At 40.4% G+C, this 20,429-nt stretch overlaps 1 protein-coding gene across 1 annotated transcript in view; it reads right to left on the minus strand.

Moving 5' to 3' along the window:
• Positions 1 to 10,286: 10,286 nt before the first annotated feature.
• LOC122640480 (protein SRG1-like) overlaps positions 10,287 to 20,429 on the minus strand; it is a 42,729-nt gene continuing 32,586 nt past the window's right edge. The window contains exons 2-4 of the mRNA XM_043833694.1: positions 11,162 to 11,409; positions 10,764 to 11,088; positions 10,287 to 10,670 (exon numbers count right to left, since the gene is read on the minus strand). Of these exons, the coding sequence (XP_043689629.1) occupies positions 10,404 to 10,670; positions 10,764 to 11,088; positions 11,162 to 11,409 (840 nt within the window). The 3' untranslated portion in view covers positions 10,287 to 10,403. The remainder of the gene's footprint in view (positions 10,671 to 10,763; positions 11,089 to 11,161; positions 11,410 to 20,429) is intronic.

Here is a 20,429-nt window from a genome sequence, read left to right on the forward strand (position 1 = left end):
CTAAGCCAAGATTTGTGTAATAGATGATTGATTCAAGTTCAATGTGAGGTGTTTTACTAGAACATTGCTAGGATTGAAGAGATTTCATGTTTTGGTTGAGGATTCAAGTGAAGAACCCTGGGTTTTGGGGTTTTCATTAAAAAAACTAGGTATATTTTGATTTGATTTCTTAGATTGTTGATGCATTAGTTGTTTGAGAACTCTAGAGTGTATAGGATCCATATTTTGATGGTTTTATGTGATGCATTTCGGGTATGAAGGTTTGGGGATGAAACCCCCATATTTGGGACAATTTCCCATGGCTGTAAATGTATATGAATTGTTGGCGATGATAAATAGTATATAACCTATGATCCTATGTTAATGTGTTCCTATATTCTTGAATGATAAATGAATATGCGAAGGTGAATAAACATGTTGATGATGTTATACGGTATATGAACATTTGATTTTATAATGATGTGTTTCTATATGCTTAAACAACAAATGATTATGGATGGTTATGCTATTGGCAAATGATAACCTATTAAGGTAAGCGAAATGATATAGGGTTGAACGTGATAATTGATGATTGGCTGCCATGGATAATGCAATGACATATGAATGATTGTGATAATTGATGATTGACTGTCATAGATAATGCATCATGAATGGAATGATCTAGCAACAAGGAATGACATGATGAAAGATGACGAATAAAATGTCAAAAGCCAATATGCAAATCTATGAGGTATTCCAGGCCTTGTGCCAATCAACTGAAGCCACTTCGGTGGTATGGACTGAAGAAACTTTGGTGGTACCGACAGAAGCCACTTCGGTGGTATGGACTGAAGAAACTTTGGTGGTATCGACAGAAGCCACTTCGGTGGTATTGACTGAAGCCACTTTGGTGGTATGGACTGATGCCACTTCGGTGGTAATGACTGAAACCACTTCGGTGGTATGGACTGAAGATATACCAAACATAAGGAATGCTAAGGATGAAGATTGAATTGAAATGAGGACTGATATAAAAGACTGAATGAACGAATGAATGAGATGACAAAGGATGATTAGCAATGTTATTTCTTACTGGGAATTAGCTCATTCCTCGAATGATTACTTTTTTTTTTTTTATAGATGAGACAAGCAAGGATAGGGGCAAGAGTATTGCCATTGTGAAAGAAATGGAGGATTGATGATCTTTTGTTTATTTTGGGGGGTTTGTACCCAATGTCTTTTAATAGAACTTATGGAATGTAAATGTCTTATTTTTGGAGGAGGGTCTCAAACCTGAATGATTGTAAATATTTTTAAAGTTCTGTTCCTCTCTTTGGAGCGTAAGGATATGTAGACAGTAGAGCCATCAATACCATGTGTTAAGTTTTTAGATTGTTTGTCTATATATCACTTATTATTTATCTTAATTCCTGTCGATATTTATTGAAAGTATATTTATATTGAATGTTTCTCCTATGCGGTCCTGATTGGATTCTGGTGTCATGGGCCCCACCTAGTCATTGGATCGGGGTCGTTACATCTACTCTGAAGAAAAAGGGATATTGGGCATGGAACAACATTGTTAGCATTCTACCTCACTTCAAAAGTATGGTTATCTGAAAAATTAGATCGGGTTAGGACACTTTCTTTTGGACTAACTCTTGGGTTCCACAAGGAGTTTTATTTGATTTAATTCTTGCTCAACCCAATTTTAACTCTTCCCATAGAGTTTTCGATTTTTCCATTATGAACTTATGGAATATTAATGTGCTTTCCAATCTCCTACCTCAACACCTTTTTAGACATATTTTTAGAATACCAGTTATTCAGGGCCCTGATTCTTGGTAGTGTAATTTATCACACTTTGGTCTCTTCTCTACAAAACTGGCCTCTAGGTTCCTCCCATGAAACTTTATTCAGTCTCATGCAATATCTAACCGATGTTTACACCAATGGTGGAAATTTATATGGAGATTAAATGTGCACCAAAAATTTAAAATGGTAATCTAGAGGGTAAGGGCATTCCTGTTAAGGATATATTGGCTAAATGGACTGATCTCAACCAACTATATCCAATGTGCAATACTCATCTGGAATCAATCTGCCATATTCTATTTACCTGTGATTTTTCCAAAAGGATTTGAGCTTTGGGCCTATTAGACTTCTTACTTAAAATTTGCAGATGTCCTATGTGTTATTAGTGAAGCATGATCTTAGTCCAGAAAGTGTTGTTATGATTCTTCCGCGGGCGGTTTCAACTTCAAAACATGCCAAAATGGCCAAAAAATGCATACATCAGCACCTACAATGCTAATACCTGTAGAGCTCGTTGAGATCTTTGATTGGATATGTATTTCACCCTATGTTGGTTCAAGTCCAAACCAAACTAGGTGGGTCTCTAGGGGCAGTTTTGTACTTTTTGGGTTAGAGTTTTCTTATATAATGTTGTTATCTCTTTGAGAGATGTGAGAGTGAGGGTCTGTACTTGCTTCACAGAAGTAGTGGAATTGTTCTATCACTCAGTCGTGGATGTACCCTTCCTTTTCGGGGTTGAACCATTTAAATCTTGTCTTGTGTGCTTGATCTTCTCTTTATCTTCATCTTTCTTCTGCAAAATTACCATTTTGGGTGTTGTTTTTCTAACACTATGCTCACAGTTTCTTTCTCAATCTCTTTCAAGATCTATCTTAAAACAAAAGCCAATCCAAGAGGGTCTTTAGCGTTATTACAATTACCTCATATTTTATACGGAAGCACAAGAATCAAGTTGCTTTATCCAATGTTAATCTGAATCCGATGATGATTATCAAAAACACCAATTGGTGGATTGCTGATTTACACCTATCCCCACTTTATGATGAGGATGAGGCTCCTAATATTGGGCTCATGAGGCCCCTAATATCAGGCTCAATGTTAATGAATCTATTCCTTACACTCAAATTAATATTCTACATCTAACAAACCCTATATTGATTTGTTCAGGCTATGTTAACAGGACTAGAAAAGAAAGAAGGTTGGGCTTCTAGAATTTTACACCAAAATTTTTTGTTTTGGTTGAACCTAACTATATTTTGACAAACAATGTGTTAGAAGCTGAAACTATTCCTTAAAGGTCTTCAATTTTTTGATAATATAGGAAATACTAACATCCAAGTGTGGAATTTGTCACAGGATCTACATGCCCCGATCAAACAGCCATTTGGACATTCTCAACTATGGAATTTTGTTCATATTTTCTCTCAATTGAATGTATATTTTGGTAGAATTCTTTTTTGTAGTGATGGAGATGATGTGATCTGTATTTTGTTTAATAGCAGTTTGAAGACTCATCTTCTTATTGTTGCCAGTGCTCTACAAAAATGAAATTTTCTTCGGCAAAATTTTTATTTGGGATCTTGGTGAAAATTGGAATTCTATTTGTGTTTCAATCTTGAGGGCAAGATTGAATTTATGGGGGATGGATTGTCACGTGCAAGGATACCTTGCACTTATCGGTTATTGTAATTAGTTATTTACTACTTTTATTTGGCTTTGAAGGGAGTTGGGTAACTTGATCAATTATTGTAATTAGTGGGTCAGTTGTTGTAGGTGGATAGGAATCCATGAGAGTGGTAGGAGTTATCGTAAGTTGTAACTGTAGCCCTATTTATTATTTTAATACCTATGAATTAATGAATAGAACATGAGAATATTTACCTAAAAAGTCTCTATTGACATAAGAGGATTGGCTACCTCTAAACAAGCCAGACGTCCGGTGGCTTCGTCCGTAAAGCCCCAAACTCTATCATATTTTGTCTCAAGCGGTATGACTAGGATGCCAATTGCCATCCCACTCAGACTGCCAGGATCTCAGAAGCAGTACCTTTACCCTCATAGTACGATACCCAATAATACAAATCAGAGCAGAGGATGTCCTAATAAATAGATCTTATATTAAAGGATTCTAATCTGATAATTGAATATACAAATGTAGTTGATTCTTGGTCATGTTTAATACTCAAAACATATATATGTAAATATTTCATTCATATACAACCATGTAACCTCACAATATCAAAAGAGGAGATGAACCATCATGTTCACGACCATTGGCCATCACAGACATAATAATCACAAGTACAACGCGAGTTATGCTTCATAGGCTCTGGGTTCCACCAGTCCATCTTGTTGGCTTTAGCATAAGATAAGTTGTCCTCGCTCATTGACACCAAACATCTGCATCCACAGCTAAAAGAGTGTGTATACGAGGGGTGAGCTTCACTAAGCTCAATGAAGGGCGGGGACATGCAATCATAAACAAACATAATGACGTGGTGCATGAATTCAATTCCTTTAATTATCCTAAACAATACAGCTAATTCATGGGTTAGGTTCTACTGCAACACAGAAGGATGTATCACTGGTCCTTGAATGCGACCTGGGTCCCCCCAACGATACAACCCTAGTTGTGAAAGGGAGCTTTCCGGTCCCCGAATGCGACATGGGTCACCCAACAAATCCCGTTAAACCCCATCGATCCCGGAACAACCTCGGTCACCCGGCTTGGAACCGCCTCTAGCAACAATCACATCGTAGCGGATGTGGAATTCAGGAAAATCATCATCTGACATACCATGAAGGGCCAACCAACACATAACTCCATGTTGGCTAGGGTTTTAGTAACTAGGTTAATTATCCTAATTAACATTCATCTATATGTGCAGTATGTGGCGCATATATACATATATGTAAAGAGGTCAGGGCCACAGTACCGGAATCATCCATTAACCACACTGTCCTCCCGTCTCCTCCAACATATACATATTCATACTATAGAGTATGGAATTACGGTACCGGAATGACCTCGGCCACACTGTAACCCATTTCCAATTCTTACAGTTAATGTACATGATGAAATAGGAACGTATATCAATATGACAATCTCGGTAGCGGAACCTCCTCGGCCACATCAGATTCCATTTTTCTCACAACACATAATCTCAACATTAAGCAATAAAAATATACATTGTTAAGTTATAAATATCAAACAAGCATTATTTCATACCACTTATATTATTACATGCTATGAATGTAAATACAATCCTAACTAATAAGAAACATGCTAAAAGAAGTTCAAACTACACCCACTTACCTTCTCAACGATGAGGTGGTTCAATTCCAAAATCAAAGCTCATTAGATTCCCGATATGCCTCACCGTCGTACTAAGGTTGGCCTATTCATTTTTACAATGTGTTAGATTCAATATTGGACAAGTGCCCAATGATTTTCCAAAAGGTCAAAGTGCAGTCCCACAGTGAGAACCAGCCGGTTGATGTGACCAACTGATGTACTCATTGACCAGTGGTAAGACTGATGATCAACTGATGACCTTAGCAGTAGCTTAGATTCTCAAGTTTTATCCACCGGTTGATATGAACGGTTGATGGAGCCATTGCTGGGTGGATCCCCAGTTATTGACTGGTTAGTGCTCCGAAAATTGTTCTTCAACTCAGATGAAGATCGATACTTTGCCAGGATCACTTCTACTCCATAGAGAATGTAGGGGATCACCCCACCTACTCACATAGCTCAGTTACATTGCATTTCACCAAGTAAACTCAAAGATACGATTAAGTCTCCAATCAAAACCCTAACTTTTAGGTATTGACGGTTTTGACCTGAAATTACTGGAATTCAATCTGTCAACCAATTAGGTCACATACACGTGGATGCTAAATCAGTAACCAATGCAAAGTCTACTGATTCTCGATGTCGGCACGGAGTTTCCAGCAAGACCTGACCCGAAACTACAAACCCTAGTTTATAAATTAGGAAGAAGGAAGGAGAAGGAGCACAAGCCTAACTGGAGGGGTATGGACAACAACCATGAAGTAGCAGCTGACAGTTCAAGCTTCGAGCTCACTTCCTCTTCTTCTTCTCCTTTCTTCCTTTCATTTCTTTCTTCTCTCCTTTCTCCTTCGTTTAGGTTTTGAAATAATGAGCTTTGAAAGCTCACTCACTCTTATATAGGTAAAAGGCACTAGGGTCTATTTGCCTGTACACCAATTCGGGTCGAAACGAATTAATTCCCCAATTGGACCCCGTGGAGTCCCTTCCTTGACTTCATACTGGTCGTGAAGTTAGAGGTAGGTCACATCATAAGTCTACTACACGAGGGTTGATATGATGCTGGATTTGGGGGCCCCACACACAATAATCCGAAATAAGACTGCAAGACCTACAGGTAGGAGTAGCCGGTTGATGTGGGTCTGCCCATGTTGATCAACCAGTAGGTCAATTCTAGCTCTGCTTGGGCTAGGATTTGATCGGGACTCTTGCCCACACGTGGGTATTACAAGGAATGTTTGTGCTCAGCAATATAGATGTGTCCTTCCACACCTAGAAAAATTTAAATGAGGAGTTCAAGTTACCTCACGATCATACATCCGGAATGGATTAGGATCTTTACTTCAATTCTCCTCGCACTTGTTTGCCAGCTAGGATAGTTAGTGGCATAGCATATACACATTAAGTGCAAACTAGGACTGGTTTGGGCACGGGTATAACATATATATATATATATATATATATATATATATATATATATATATATATATATATATATATATGGAGAGAGAGAGAGAGAGAGAGAGAGAGAGAGAGAGAGAGAATATGCTTTATAGACAAAGCAAGGGCGTCTGGCTTGGGTGAGGAAGCTTACATCATCTCTAAGAGATAAATTAGGGAATTCAATTTTCTTTCTTCCATTTCATATTAGCCTATTAAATAGGCAAAGCCAAAAAAGTAATTAGTAACTCCTTAAACTTCTCCCACATCTCCTACTCCTCATGTACAACTCCAATAACCTCCCTAAATAACTACCTAAATAACTATAGTAATGTAAGTAACATATAACAAGTGAAGCAAATCCCATAGCGGACTTCTTAGCCAAATCAACTGCTTCTATGCAAGTCTCTTCGCTGATGGTACATGCCTTTTCCTCCTTCGATTCAGAATGATCACTTGATGGACGTGCAATGTAGGCCAAGATTTCAATGGTCTCTCCATGATTTAGCATGTTTTCTTTGTAGGCGCTTTTATTTCCCTCTCGATGGCATTGCCGAAGGTGGGGAGATAATCTCACTTTTTCTTGGTTTTGTGTAAGGCTCTTAGCTTTTCCTCATGTACTATATTTTGTTCTTTTTTTCTTCTTAATACAAATGATCTTTTAGCAAAAAAAAAAAAAAAAAAAAAACAAAAAATAAAATAATTTAATAATATGTAAAATCCCTTCTCCCTTGAAAGTGTCATTGTCATCAAGGACAAAGAAATTAAGGAAATCATAATTCCATCAGGATCCCATATCTTAATATGGAATATCCCAGTTACTAAAGTCAGAATGATAATCTCACAGTGAGTCAATCTGGTTGTAGAGAATGGAATCTCCTTAAAGGACATCTTCTTCATCATCTTCATTTTCTTCTTCTTCATTCTCTTCGTTGGTTGTTCTGGGTACACCATTATGGCTATCTTTTCTTCCTTCGGTCTCCTTACCTTGCTTGAAGATGCTTCTTTTGCAAGGTCGTTGGTTGACGTACTCAATTCAATTATGGGAAACAACTCGGTAAGCTTTTCCATGGTCCGGGTAAACTTCCCCATAATTTGTTATTGCCCAACATGAAGTGAATGCACAACATCTTCAAATTTCTCAACTCTTTTTCTCAAACTTGCACTTATTGGTTATTGTAATTAGTCTTCTCGGTTATTGTAATTAGTTATTTACTATTTTTATTTATTTATTGAAGGGGGTTGGATAACTTGATCGGTTATTTTAATTAGTAGGTTAGTTGTTATAGGTGGATAGGAGTCGTCGAGAGTGGTAGGAGTTATCCTAAGTTGTAACTGTAGCCGAATTTATTATTTAAATACCTATGAATTAATAAAGAGGACATGAGAATATTTACCTAAAAAGTCTCTATCGAGATAAGAGGATCGGCTACCTCCAAATAAGCCTGTCTATCCAGTGGCTTCGTTTGTAAAGCCCCAAACTCTATCATATTTTCTCTCCTATCTTCTCTCTCTATCCTTTATTTTCTCTTTTTTCCTTCTATTTCCTCTCAACAATATTCGTGCACTTATCATTTAGCATCAGAGTCTGGTTGATCCTACAACTGTGGGTACGGAGATTGAGATCATCGAGGCCATGCATTCATCCATCCGGGACATGATGGTGATCTCGAACGAGATGGCTAAAGTTTGGCCGGGTTGAGGAAAGAAGCACATTGTTAAATTCATGAAGTCTTATTTGACAAGCACAAGGAACCTATGAAGGGTTTGAGTTTGAACAAAATTGTGATAGTTTTGGAGGAAGCAAAATTAGATGATGATGAAATATTGCAACACAAGAAGATTTGAATGTTATCATGTGACGAAAAGACTGTTGGTGGCACTAACTATTTTGCTTCATGGATTGATTTGGTTGTTTTGAAATATTCCAGTTTGAAGATTCATCTTCTTATTGTTGGCAGTGGTCTTCAAAAATGAAATTTTCTTCGGCAAAATTGTTATTTGGGATCCTAGTGAAATTAGGAATTCTGTTTGTGTTTCAATCTTGAGGGCAAGATTGAATTTATGGGGGATGGATTGTTACGTATCCTTGCACTTACCGATTATTGTAATTAGTCTTCTCGGTTATTGTAATTAGTTATTTACTACGTTTATTTAGTTTTGAAGGGAATTAGGTAACTTGATCAATTATTGTAATTAGTGGTCAGTTGTTGTAGGTGGATAGGAATCATGGAGAGTGGTAGGAGTTATCGTAAGTTGTAACTGTAGCCTGTTTATTATTTAAATACCTACAAATTAATGAATAAACATGAGAATATTTACCTAAAATGTCTCTATTGAGTTAAGTGGCTCGGCTACCTCCAAACAAGTCAGACGTCCAGTGGCTTCGTCCGTACAAGCCCCAAACTCTATCATATTTTCTCTCATATCTTCTCTCTTTATTTTCTCTTTATTATTCTATTTTCTTCAACAATATCCGTGCACTTATCAGTATGGAGGGTTGTGTTGGGCTGGGCCTCACCAATAAATTCCAGTTCAGGTACCATCTAACATCCTAAGCTCTCGTCTCCTTTAGGGATGGGCCCTCTCTTAGCTCTTACCAAGCCCACCAAAGGGACTTTGTAACTGCATTGGTCCGCCTAGCCTTGGACTTTTCCACCCAACCTAGGCTCATCTTAACCAGATAAAGCTGAAACCCTCTCCACCTTTCACTTGCTCTTGGGCTTAAACCTTTAGAAAAAACCTTCCTTGTCTCCCACTGATCATCATACTCCCTCTCCACCTTCACTTGGCAAGCTTAAGGAGGTTGCTCTGCTGGAAGGCCTTGTTAAATGCTGCAGCGAAAGTGATTCAGTACAATATACATCTAAAAAAATTTTACAGCCAAGAATCTCAATGAACACATACATTAAAACTAATAACGGGAATTTGTAGTTACCTATGACACATTGATTGTGTGTTCGTCCAGAAGAATGCAATTCTTGAATATGATCTACGCCGAATACATCATCTTCAATAGCTGAGTTCCAACCTTGAAGAAGAAAAATAATCTTTTTTTATAATTATTTGTTGTACAATTTAGGTTTCAGCCAAGCTTTCTCTTATATAAAAAACCTTAGAGAAGTTTAATATGAAAACATCCAAGGTCCCAGACCTATTGATGTGCTCTAATTTTCAACACAGATAGATGCAATTTTGAATTAAAAATGCATAGATTATTTTCATTTCAATCACACCAGAACAAATCTTCAATACTTCAACATTATTTTCGTTACATACTTTACCAAGAAAACCAAACCAGAAGAAAAACTGAACCGAACCAATCTTCAATACTTCAATGTTATGTGCAATAGTCCCACATCGGTCCCATATGGGATTGGATGTGGGCATATATAATATTGGGTTCCCTCCCCTTGTAGACCGGTTTATGAGGGTGAGTTCTTCCCATCGTAACATTGGTGCTTTCATTGACCCGTCCTTTGCGGTTAGCTACTTGGGACGGGCGACCTGGTGCCAAAGTGTGAGCCGCTAGGAAAGGGCTACCTGCCGCCGGGAAAGGGTCCTGGAACAGAGTGGAGCCGCCTAGAAAGGGCTACCTGATCCAGAGTGGGCTGACGAGGACGTCGGCCGTTAAAGGGTGGGGTAATGTTATGTGCAATAGTCCCACATCGATCCTCCCCTTGTAGACCGATTTATGAGGGTGAGTTCTTCCAATCGTAACATTCAACATTATTTTTATTACAGTCGCACTTGAACAAACCCCAACTTTTATTAAACATGACAACACATTGGCAAGTTCAGAGCAAAGTCCAATTTATTTATATGCTTATTAGCATTTAACAACTTATTGAATCTTTAAGTTATAAGCATAATATCCTCAATTAGCACTGCCTTCCCCGTTTTGAATCCTCAGGACTTCAATATAACCTTTTCCATCAAGCTTCCGAGAAAAGAGTGCCTTGATGTAATCTTCAACCCCTACTCTTCTAAACAATGCTGGTCTACCTGGTCCGATCAAGCTTCTTGCAGGGCCCACTTCTTTATCAGGATTTGGGCTGTAGAATGTCGCCATAGAGAGTCGCTCTTTCTCTGAGTTCACTGTTGCCCTGTGCTCAATGCTGCGGTATGTCCCATTGCTCACAATCTATCATAACAAAGAAATCAAATCACCTATATATGTGAATGGCTGAAGACCAATAACATGAAGACCAAGACACTAAGAATATGTAGTCTTTACCTCCATGATGTCTCCAATGTTGACTATAAAAGAATCTGGAAGAGGTTTAATTGGAATCCAGTTCCCATCTTTTCTTATCTGAAGTCCTTCCATTTCGTTAAGTTGAAGGAGAATGGTTAAACCCACCGCATCTGAGTGTGGTGAAAGTCCAATTACTTGCTCTGGTCGAGGACATGGAGGATAGTAATTCATTCTCATTGATTGCATCCCATCACTAAACAGCTCTATTATCTCACCAGTCTCCATCTTCAGGGCTTTCCCCATCTGTTCCAATATGGCCATGGCAATCTTTTTCAGCTCCAACGAATAAACATCCAATGTGTCTCTGCAAGAGAAGACATTTTAGCATATAAATAGGTAGTTAATTAGCAAATTTGTGAGAGAGAGAGATACTAAACCTGAAAGGAAGGGGGAGTTTGGGAAATAATTGGGGCTTCCGTAGGTATGTTGGCTGGGTTACCAAGAAGAACATGTCTCCCCAATCAAGTTTCTGCTCCACAGATACAACAAAGGCCTGCCCAAAGCCTTCCAAATCTCCTGGTTGCTGCCAGAACTTCTTTTTCTCTTCCATTGGTAGCTTGAAGAACTCTTGAATCTCCAACTTTGTTTTCTCAACCAGTGAAGAGCTGACTCCATGGTTTATCAGCTGCAGTACATAAACAAGTAGTTACTAACTCCTGCATAGTAAAGATCGCTGTAGCGTAATATAAATCAGTAATACCAGTAATCAAAGCTTAGGAGAAGAAGAGTAAGAAGGATAAACGATGGAAGAAAAGAAGAAGGATGCTGAACCACAATAGACTCAGCGTAGAGATCTATCATGGTCTATTCCCTTTTATTTATGGGTGGGTGGTATGGGACTTGGCTCTTGTGCAGCCGTGACGAGAGCTGCACAGGTGCAGCAAAAAAACCACCCCAAATACAAGGGGAGGTGGTCATTTCACATGTGGGGCCCAGGTAGGACCCACCTGTGACTACCGTACCCCTTTTTTTTTGTTATTGTTCAGCGGTGGTGCACCTATGCAGCTCCCGCCTCGGCTGCACAAGATCTTTTTCCGGATGGTACGTCCTGCAAACTTATTTCCACCTACTTAAATATTAACCGTTGATTAACCATGAGATTAATCTCAACCATTCAATGAATGTACATCTGGTCATCTATTACTGGCTGTGACAGCTTCTATGAAGTGGGTTCAGTTTCTAGATTAAGTAGCCTGTGCTCTTCCCGTCGGAAATTTGAGCTGAGGAGCAACTCTTCTTGTCTCAGCCGCGGAGAGAGGGCACCACCGCTTTGGTCCGTGCTTTCCGTGAGTGAGAAGAAGAAGAAAAGGTAGAAGTGAAGGTAAGAGAGACAAGAATGATGACGAACGGATACGGGAACTTAACACCAAGATTGAACTCATTCAAGGTGGTATATTCCGGAGAGGGGAAGGTGAAGGTGAAGGCGAGAATAGTCGTGATAGAGTTGGCAGATTCTTTTGCTGTGTTTTTTCTCTTGGCGGTGAAAGTTTTGCAGCTCACTTCGCACAGCCCAAACGAATCCATTACTGAGTCCCTTTGTTTGAACTTTTTTTTTTTGGTAACACCTCTGTTTGAACTTTGAATGATGTGTGTGTGGGAGTTTGCATTTCTTTTTTATTCGATCTGGAAAGATGGATTTGAAGGGTCTGTACTTAGATATCTAGATGGGCAGAAGAGGGATGGGTTTTTGAGGCCCTTTGAGAGAATTTTTCTCATGTAAATATTCAGATGTACAATTTAGATTTATTTTATTTTTGCTACAATTAGTAGATGATCCTATCTTCTTTTTCGTGTTTTTCCTGATTCCCTTACCTAAAGCTTCTGTTTCGTATTTATGTTTAGAAATTTGGGCTTTGATTATCCAGAACAACGATTTGCTAATTTTTCAATGTTCTGAAGAATTTGTTAAATGGGGCAAACTAAGGGGATGGTGGAATTTTGCTAGAATAGGTTTTCCTTAATTCTTCTTATCATGAAGAGATAAAAAAAAATGCTCAGATTGAGAAAAGAATGGTTCCACAAAGACATTGGGTGTGAGGATGGCATTTTGATGAATGATAGCTTTGTTGTAGAGAGTCTTACCTGTCCAGCCACACACACTAACGAGGCATCTTGTACAGCTGTCATGTAGATTGACTAGAGTCAGCTACACTATAGTGTTCAGTTATTATCTTGCCATGTATATATCTATATATCAGTGTAATAGCTCAGTTATTAATCAATGAGAAAATCCTTTCACATGGTATCAGGACTTAAAAGCGTCTCTTCTTGGTTCCTGTGTCTCGTTTCCGTTTCTTGGTTCTTGTCTACTTTTCTCATTTCTTGGTTCTTGGTCCTTTCAGTCATCATCTTTTCTCTTCTTGATTTCTTCTTGCCATGGTGTCGCCTTCCACATCTCCGACGACAACTCTAGCGCTTGTTTCTGCTAATATGTCACCGCAACTGCCTTTGACGCTTGGTGCTTCCAATTATATGCTCCGGCGGGCACAATTCGTGCCTTTGTTGCGTGGATATAACCTCCGGTAGCTCTTCTGATTCTACTAGCTCCGGCGTCTCTGCACCTGATGTTGCTGCAATTCTTTGGGAGTGGCAAGATCAACTCATCCTGAGCTGGATCATTGCTTCTCTCTCTGAAGCTACTGTCTCTCATATTGTTAGTGCGGCGACCTCTCATGATGCCTGGGATACTCTAGCTCGTGTCTTCGCGCCTTATTCCCGCACTCGGATCATGGATCTAAAGGACCGTCTCTTTCGTCTGCGGTGTGGATCTGATTCTATAACAGATTATCCTCTCTCTACACTCTCTATTGCTGATACGTTGGCTGCAATCGACCAGCCGATCGGCGACGAAGACCATGTGTTGACTGTGCTTCGCGGTCTTGGCACTAATTATCGCTATTTTGCGACATCCATTCGGCTCCGGCCTACTAGGGTTACCTTTGTGGAGCTTTTTGGTTTGGTTCTCAGCCATGAGAGCTTCTTGCGCTCCTCTGACGGTGTCTTTCCGGTCTCTACTGTGAATATGGCTGCTACACAGTATGGCTCATCCCCTGACTCTGCAAGATCTGTGGATAATTCCAAATCTAATCGTCATTCCCGCGGTGGTTCTCGTTATCATGGTGGTGGTCGTTGGTACTTCAATAATTACTAGACCAATAACTCCAAGAAACCTCAGTACTTGGATCAGAATGCTAGATCCTCCTATCGCTCTTCTGGTTCTTACATTCCTTGGTCTGATCAGTTCTTTGGTGGCTCGCAGAACTACCCTAATGTTCATGGCCCTCTTCTTCCGTTGCTGTGCCCTAGGGGTGGCGATACCCAACCCGAACCGATGAAACCGGCCCGAACCAGCCCGAATGAGCCCGGATCACACCGGACCGAACTCTTAATGGTTCGGTTTGGTTTGTGGATCCAGAAAGGCAAACGGTTTGGTTTGGTTTGGGCTAGCCCAACGGTGCACCGGTAGCCCGAACCGTTAGGCTCGAACCCAAACCAAACCGACCTAACCCGATAAATGAGTAAATCAATAAATGCCTAATGCCCCATTGCCCCCTAAATGTGTTGTGATAGTTTTTCACTTTATCTCATATCCTTTGTTAGTGATTACCCAACCAATTGTATCCATAGGCCATAGGACATAGGATACAAAGATGCATTGTATTTGAAATATTTTATGTACTTAAAAGAGAAAGAGAAGAAAAATTAGCACTAATCGGACCTTACTAGTTATATAAAATTGGTACCAAACCGAATCCAAATCGATATCAACCCGTTATCATAAATCGAAACCGACACGAAACCAAACCGCACCGAAACCAAAATCGCACCGAAACCGAATATTTTTTAATGGTTTGGTTTCGGTTTCTATAAAAGTCACACCGAAATCGAAAAGCCCAAACCGAAATCGGCCCGAATTGGCCCGTTGACACCCCTACTGTGCCCTACTGCACTCTTCAATGGTATGTCAGATTTGTACTCAATCTGGTCATGTTGCCTCCCATTGTCCCCAACGTTTCAACCAGGCATTTGTTGGTACGTGTTTTCCTTCCTGCTCCTCTGTTTCTGTTTCTCCTTCTTCTCTGTGGCTGTTGGACACTGGTTCTAATAACCATATCACTGCAGACATTAGTAACTTGGCTATTTCTTCTCCCTACTCTGGCTCTGATCAGATGTTGTAGGTAATGGTAGTCGCCTCTCCATTACTCATATTGGTACTTGTCATGTTTCCTGTTCTGCTCATGATTTTACTTTACAAAATGTGTTATTAGTACCTACAATCCATCGCAATTTACTCTCAGTTCATAAATTTTGTTTGGATAACAATGTTCATCTTGAGTTTCACTCTTCATTTTTCCTGATCAAGGACAACAAGACGGGCCAGACATTATACCGAGGCCAGAGTAGTAATGGCCTCTATGAACTGCCATTAACCAGGGGCATTTCCACAATGTCTTTCTCTGCTGTTCGGATACCTCTGGCTGCTTGGCATTCCAGACTTGGCCATCCTTCATTCAAGACAGTTCGAAGTATCATACACAAGTTTGCCTTACCCATCTACACCACAACACATTCTCTGTGTGGGGCTTGCGCTTGCTCCAAGAGCCATAGGCTCCCTCTTTCTCTTTCTGATTCAATAAGCTTGTATCCCTTAGATTTGATACACTGTGATGTTTGGGGCCCAACCTCGGTTGTATCTGTGGACAATTATAGCTACTATGTTGTGTTCGTTGGTGATTTTAGTCGTTATGTGTGGTTGTTTCCTATGCATCATAAATCTGATGTACTTTCTTTGTTTACACGTTTTAAAACCCTTGTTGAAAATTATTTTTCCCAGACTATCAAGTGTGTTCAAATTGATGGTAGGGGAGAATTTCAGGCCATGGATTCCTTTCTACAATCTCATGGTATATCCAAACGGGTATCTTTTCCTCACACTCAGGCACAAAATGGTGCTGCAGAACACAAGCACTGAAACATTACCGAGTCTCGCCTTGCTCTTCTCCTTCATGTTTGTGAAATCACCTAGAGGGGGTTGAATAGGTGAAGGTAGGGAATACAAAAATTATTGCAGAAATAAATAAGTTATCAATGAAAAGACAAGCAATAAACAAAGATAACACAAGAGATTTATAGTGGTTCGGCCAATACTTGCCTACGTCCACTCCTCTCACCTTAGAAAGAATTTCACTAAAAAGAATCTTGAGTATGAGCAAGAGAACTCGTACAAATCTTGATTAATAAGCAAGAGAACTCAACAACAACTAATCTTGATTAATGAGCAAGAGGACTCAACCTACTCATGATTCAAAGCAAGAGAACTCTTACAAATCTTGATGAATGAGCAAGAGAACTCAACAACAACTAATCTTGATTAATGAGCAAGAGGATTCAACCTACTCTTGATTCTGAGCAAGAGAACTCAACCTATTTATATAAAATATGCAAAAGTGGTACTAAAGATTAGAGTTACCTCAAACCTTAGTAGAGTTTTGCTACCTTTCAATCTTTGAAGCTTAATACAAAGTGAATGAAGGAAGCTTGTGAAGACTATACCTTGAATGGATGCTTGAATTCTCACTTGGAAGTAACTTGTATTGGAGGCTCTTAATTGTGATTAGCAGTGGTGTTTAGAGCCTTAAACAAGTGGGTATATATAGGCTAGGTGGCTTAATTTAATTAGGATTCTAATTTGAGATTAGATTCCAAAGCCAAAGCTAATCCGATATGTCGGATTACCAAATTACCTAATTTAAGCCTTTGTCTGAACAGTCAGAATATAACAGTCAAATTTGGATTCGGTATGCTGGATCATGATTCGGTATGCCGGATCATGATTCAATATGCTGGATCCAATCCGGAGTACTCTGTTTGTTCTCTATGACTGTACATCTAAAAGTTTAATGTGATCCGGTATGCCGGATTCAGATTCGGTATACTGAATCAGCAGACTTGTGTGAATTCTGCAAGTCCTTTAAAGGGCTGATACGGGGTGATGTCCAATTGGCATGGGCACATGGAATTGGGTTATTTTTCACCTCCTAAGGCCTTTCTTCATGTATGCATGCGTGTGTGTGTGCAATACATTGAATTAAAACCTTAATACATCTTTGTACAAATTAAAATACAATTTCAACATTTCTTCAAGTCTTCAAGTCTTTGAGTGCTTGATGTCTTGAATATGTCATAGCTTAGTTTGAATTCCTTCCAAGCATGAATTGAAGTGCTTGTGTTGCATGTGTGTATGTACTCTTGAGTTTGGTCCCCCCCTCACTTGTTGCCATGCTCTTGTAGAGGGCTTCTTATTTATCTAGACTTATTAAACATCTAGAACAAGAGTTAGTACACAAGGTTTTATTTGTTATCATCAAAACCACAAAGGAGTGTGTGAGGTCCTTTCCTCAACAATGTTAATGTCCCTGCTGCATTTTGGACACTTGCCTTCCTTACTGCTGTATACTTGATCAATAGGCTTCCATCCCCACTAATTGGATCCCAGAGTCCTTTTCAGCGGTTGTTTCACGCAGTTCCAGATTATGGTTTTTTGTGCACATTTGGGTGCCTATGTTATCCGTGGCTTCGACCCTATGCATTGATTCATACTCTCGGCCGTGTCTATTTCTTAGATATTCCTGCACTCACAAGGGGTATAACTGTTGGGATATGGCCTCCAAACAGATGTTTGTTGCTAGGCATGTTGTCTTTGATGAGGCTACATTTCCCCTGTCTGCCACTCACACCTGGGATGCATCGTCCTCTACCCACTTAGATCCTTGGTTCTTTAGTCCACCACCTGTGTTGCTTCCCTCTTCTCCTCCACCACGTCCATCGACTACATCATCACCTACCTTTACTCCTGGCCCATCCACTGGCCCATCACCTAGCCACCTGGATGTTCCTCTGCTGCCCTTCCTAGTTCAGTGTTAGGCCCATCTACTGCTCCACCCAGCCCATCCAACCCACCTACCATTTTACCAGCGCTTAGTCTGCCCTCTATACGCACAAATGAGCCTCCTCCTTCTGGGCCTTTGCTTCCTGCTCATCCTATGACTACTTGCAGTAGAACTGGTTCCATTCACCACACCCAACACTTGAATTTGGCTAGCACCTCACATCCATCCTCCTTTGATTTGGTTGAACCAACGAGCTACACTCAGGCCATACATCTCCATGGCGGGAGGCTATGTAAGAGGAGTTTGATGCTTTGCTCCAGAATGGTACCTGGGATTTAGTTCCCCCTACTCTAAAACAAAATATTGTGGGGTGCAAGTGGATCTCTTGTCTTAAGCGAAAGGCTGATGGGTCTATTGAGCGTTACATAGCCCATCTTGTGGCCAAGGGCTGCCATCAGCGCCCTGTTGTGGACTTCAATGAAACATTTAGCCCAGTTATTCGGTCCACCACGATCCGGCTGATCTTGTCTTTGGCGGTTACCAACCAGTGGCCCTTAAAACAATTTGACATCCAAAATGCATTTTTGCATGGGACCTTATCGGAAATGGTGTTTATGTGTCAGCCACTCGAGTTCATTGACCCGGCTGCAGCCTCTCATGTATGCCGTTTACGTAAATCATTCTATGGCTTACGCCAAACGCCCCGGGAATGGTTCAACCAATTGAGTGGTTTCTTGCTCTCCTACAGGTTCTATGCCTTAAAGACTAATGTTTACCTCTTTATATACCGTTGCACTACCACTGTTCTGTATCTCTTGATATATATTGATGATTTGGTGCCTACTGGGAATGATTTTACGGCTATGGCTGCTCTAACACGACACATGTTCATTGAGTTTCCTCTCAAGGAACTTGGTGACTTGAGTTTTTTCTTGGGTATGGAGGTGCACCCGACCTCGGCTGGCTTATTCCTCAATCAGCGCAAGTATATTCGTAATCTCTTGCATAGCTCTCATATGGATTCGGCTAAGTCCATCTCTATCCCCATTGCGAGTGGTGTTCCCTTAGCTCTCACTACTAGGACTCCCCTACCGGATGGGTCTGAGTACCGGCGTGTTGTTGGGGCCCTCCATTACCTAACCCTCACTCGGCCAGATTTTAGTTTTGTGGTGAATCGGGTTGCTCAGTTCATGCACAGTCCGACATAAGCCCATTGGGCTGCTGTGAAGTGTATCTTGCGCTATCTGTGTCACATGCCTACTAATGTTCTCTTTTTTCATACGCAATCTGTGATCTCCCTCCTCACTTATTCGGATGTTGATTGGGCTGGCTGCCCTCTTGATCGCAAATCCACCTCTGGTTACTGTGTGTACCTTGGTTCTCATTTGATCTCTTGGTCTTCCCATAAGAAGATGGTTTCCCGGTCTTCGACGGTGGCAGAGTATCATGCTGTTGCCTCTGTTACTACAACTTGTGTGGCTTCGCTTTCGTGAGCTAGGTGTTTTCTTGGCACAAGCTCCGGTTATCTGGTGTGATAACATCGGCGCCACTTACCTTACAGCCAACCCGTTGTTTCATACTCGTACCAAGCATATCGAGATCTACTTCAACTTTGTTCGTGACACGGTCGCCTCAAAACAACTTCATGTTCGTTATGTGTCGACTGTTAACCAACTTGCTGACATCTTCACTAAAGGGTTATTGCATCAACGGTTTGGCTATCTTTGGTCCAAGCTCACCCTTGGTTCCCCACGGCTGATCTTGAGGGGGCATGTTGTAGAGAGTCCTACCTATCCAGCCACACACACTAACGAGGCATCTTGTACAGTTGTCACGTAGATTGACTAGAGTCAGCTACACTATAGTGTTCAGTTATTATCTTGCCTTGTATATATATTAGTGTAATAGAATAGTTATTAATCAATGAGAAAACCCTTTCACAAGCTTCGGGTGAGAAAAGAACGGTTTCACAGAAGGATGAGGTGGGGAAGATAGTAACTTCAGTGACCTGTTGTCACAGTCTTAGGTATGAGATCAAACATGTTTAACGGCTGAGATTTAGCATAGCTAAATCATTGGATAAAAATGATCCAATGTGCTGTGAAGATATTCTTCTGCACGCATTGCGACATTTAAGCCTTCATTTATAACCTGGATTTTTTTTTTGCTAACGGATCATTGCATTAAGAGAACCAAAAGAAATACAAAAGGAACTAAGTCCAGGCACTAGCACCCAACCTCAAAAAACCACTAAGGAAGGTGGTAGAAAACAAGGATGAACCCCACATTACTGAAATCTAAATCAAGGCAAACCCATGGCATCATGAGCCAGCTGATCTTCAATGTATCTTGGGAGGGCACTGTTGGAAACCAATTCCCCAGTCTTAGCTGCCCGCTTTACCAAGTAATCAGCAATGGGATTAGCTTCCCTGTAACAATGAGAAATTTTCCAGTTGCAAGACGCCAAATACGGCTTGAGCACTTGCCATCTTTGAAGTACAAACTATGGGATGTTTGAGGAATGGATAGACCAATGAAGCCGAATCAGATTCAATCCACAGCTCCCTAATCCCCAACTGCTTCGCAATGAGAAGACCTTCCATCAGGGCCTCAAATTCTGCTACATAACTGCTGGTAGCCCCTAAAGACTTGTTGAAGGAGTGCACCACTTGAGTGTGGTGATTGGAAAAGACACCACCCGCCCTCGCCCTGCCCAGGTTCCTAAGAGAGCTACCATCAATGTTGAGCTTGATCC

Source organism: Telopea speciosissima, chromosome 9 (genome assembly GCF_018873765.1).
Source record: "Telopea speciosissima isolate NSW1024214 ecotype Mountain lineage chromosome 9, Tspe_v1, whole genome shotgun sequence".
In the NCBI taxonomy this organism is placed as follows: domain Eukaryota; kingdom Viridiplantae; phylum Streptophyta; class Magnoliopsida; order Proteales; family Proteaceae; genus Telopea; species Telopea speciosissima.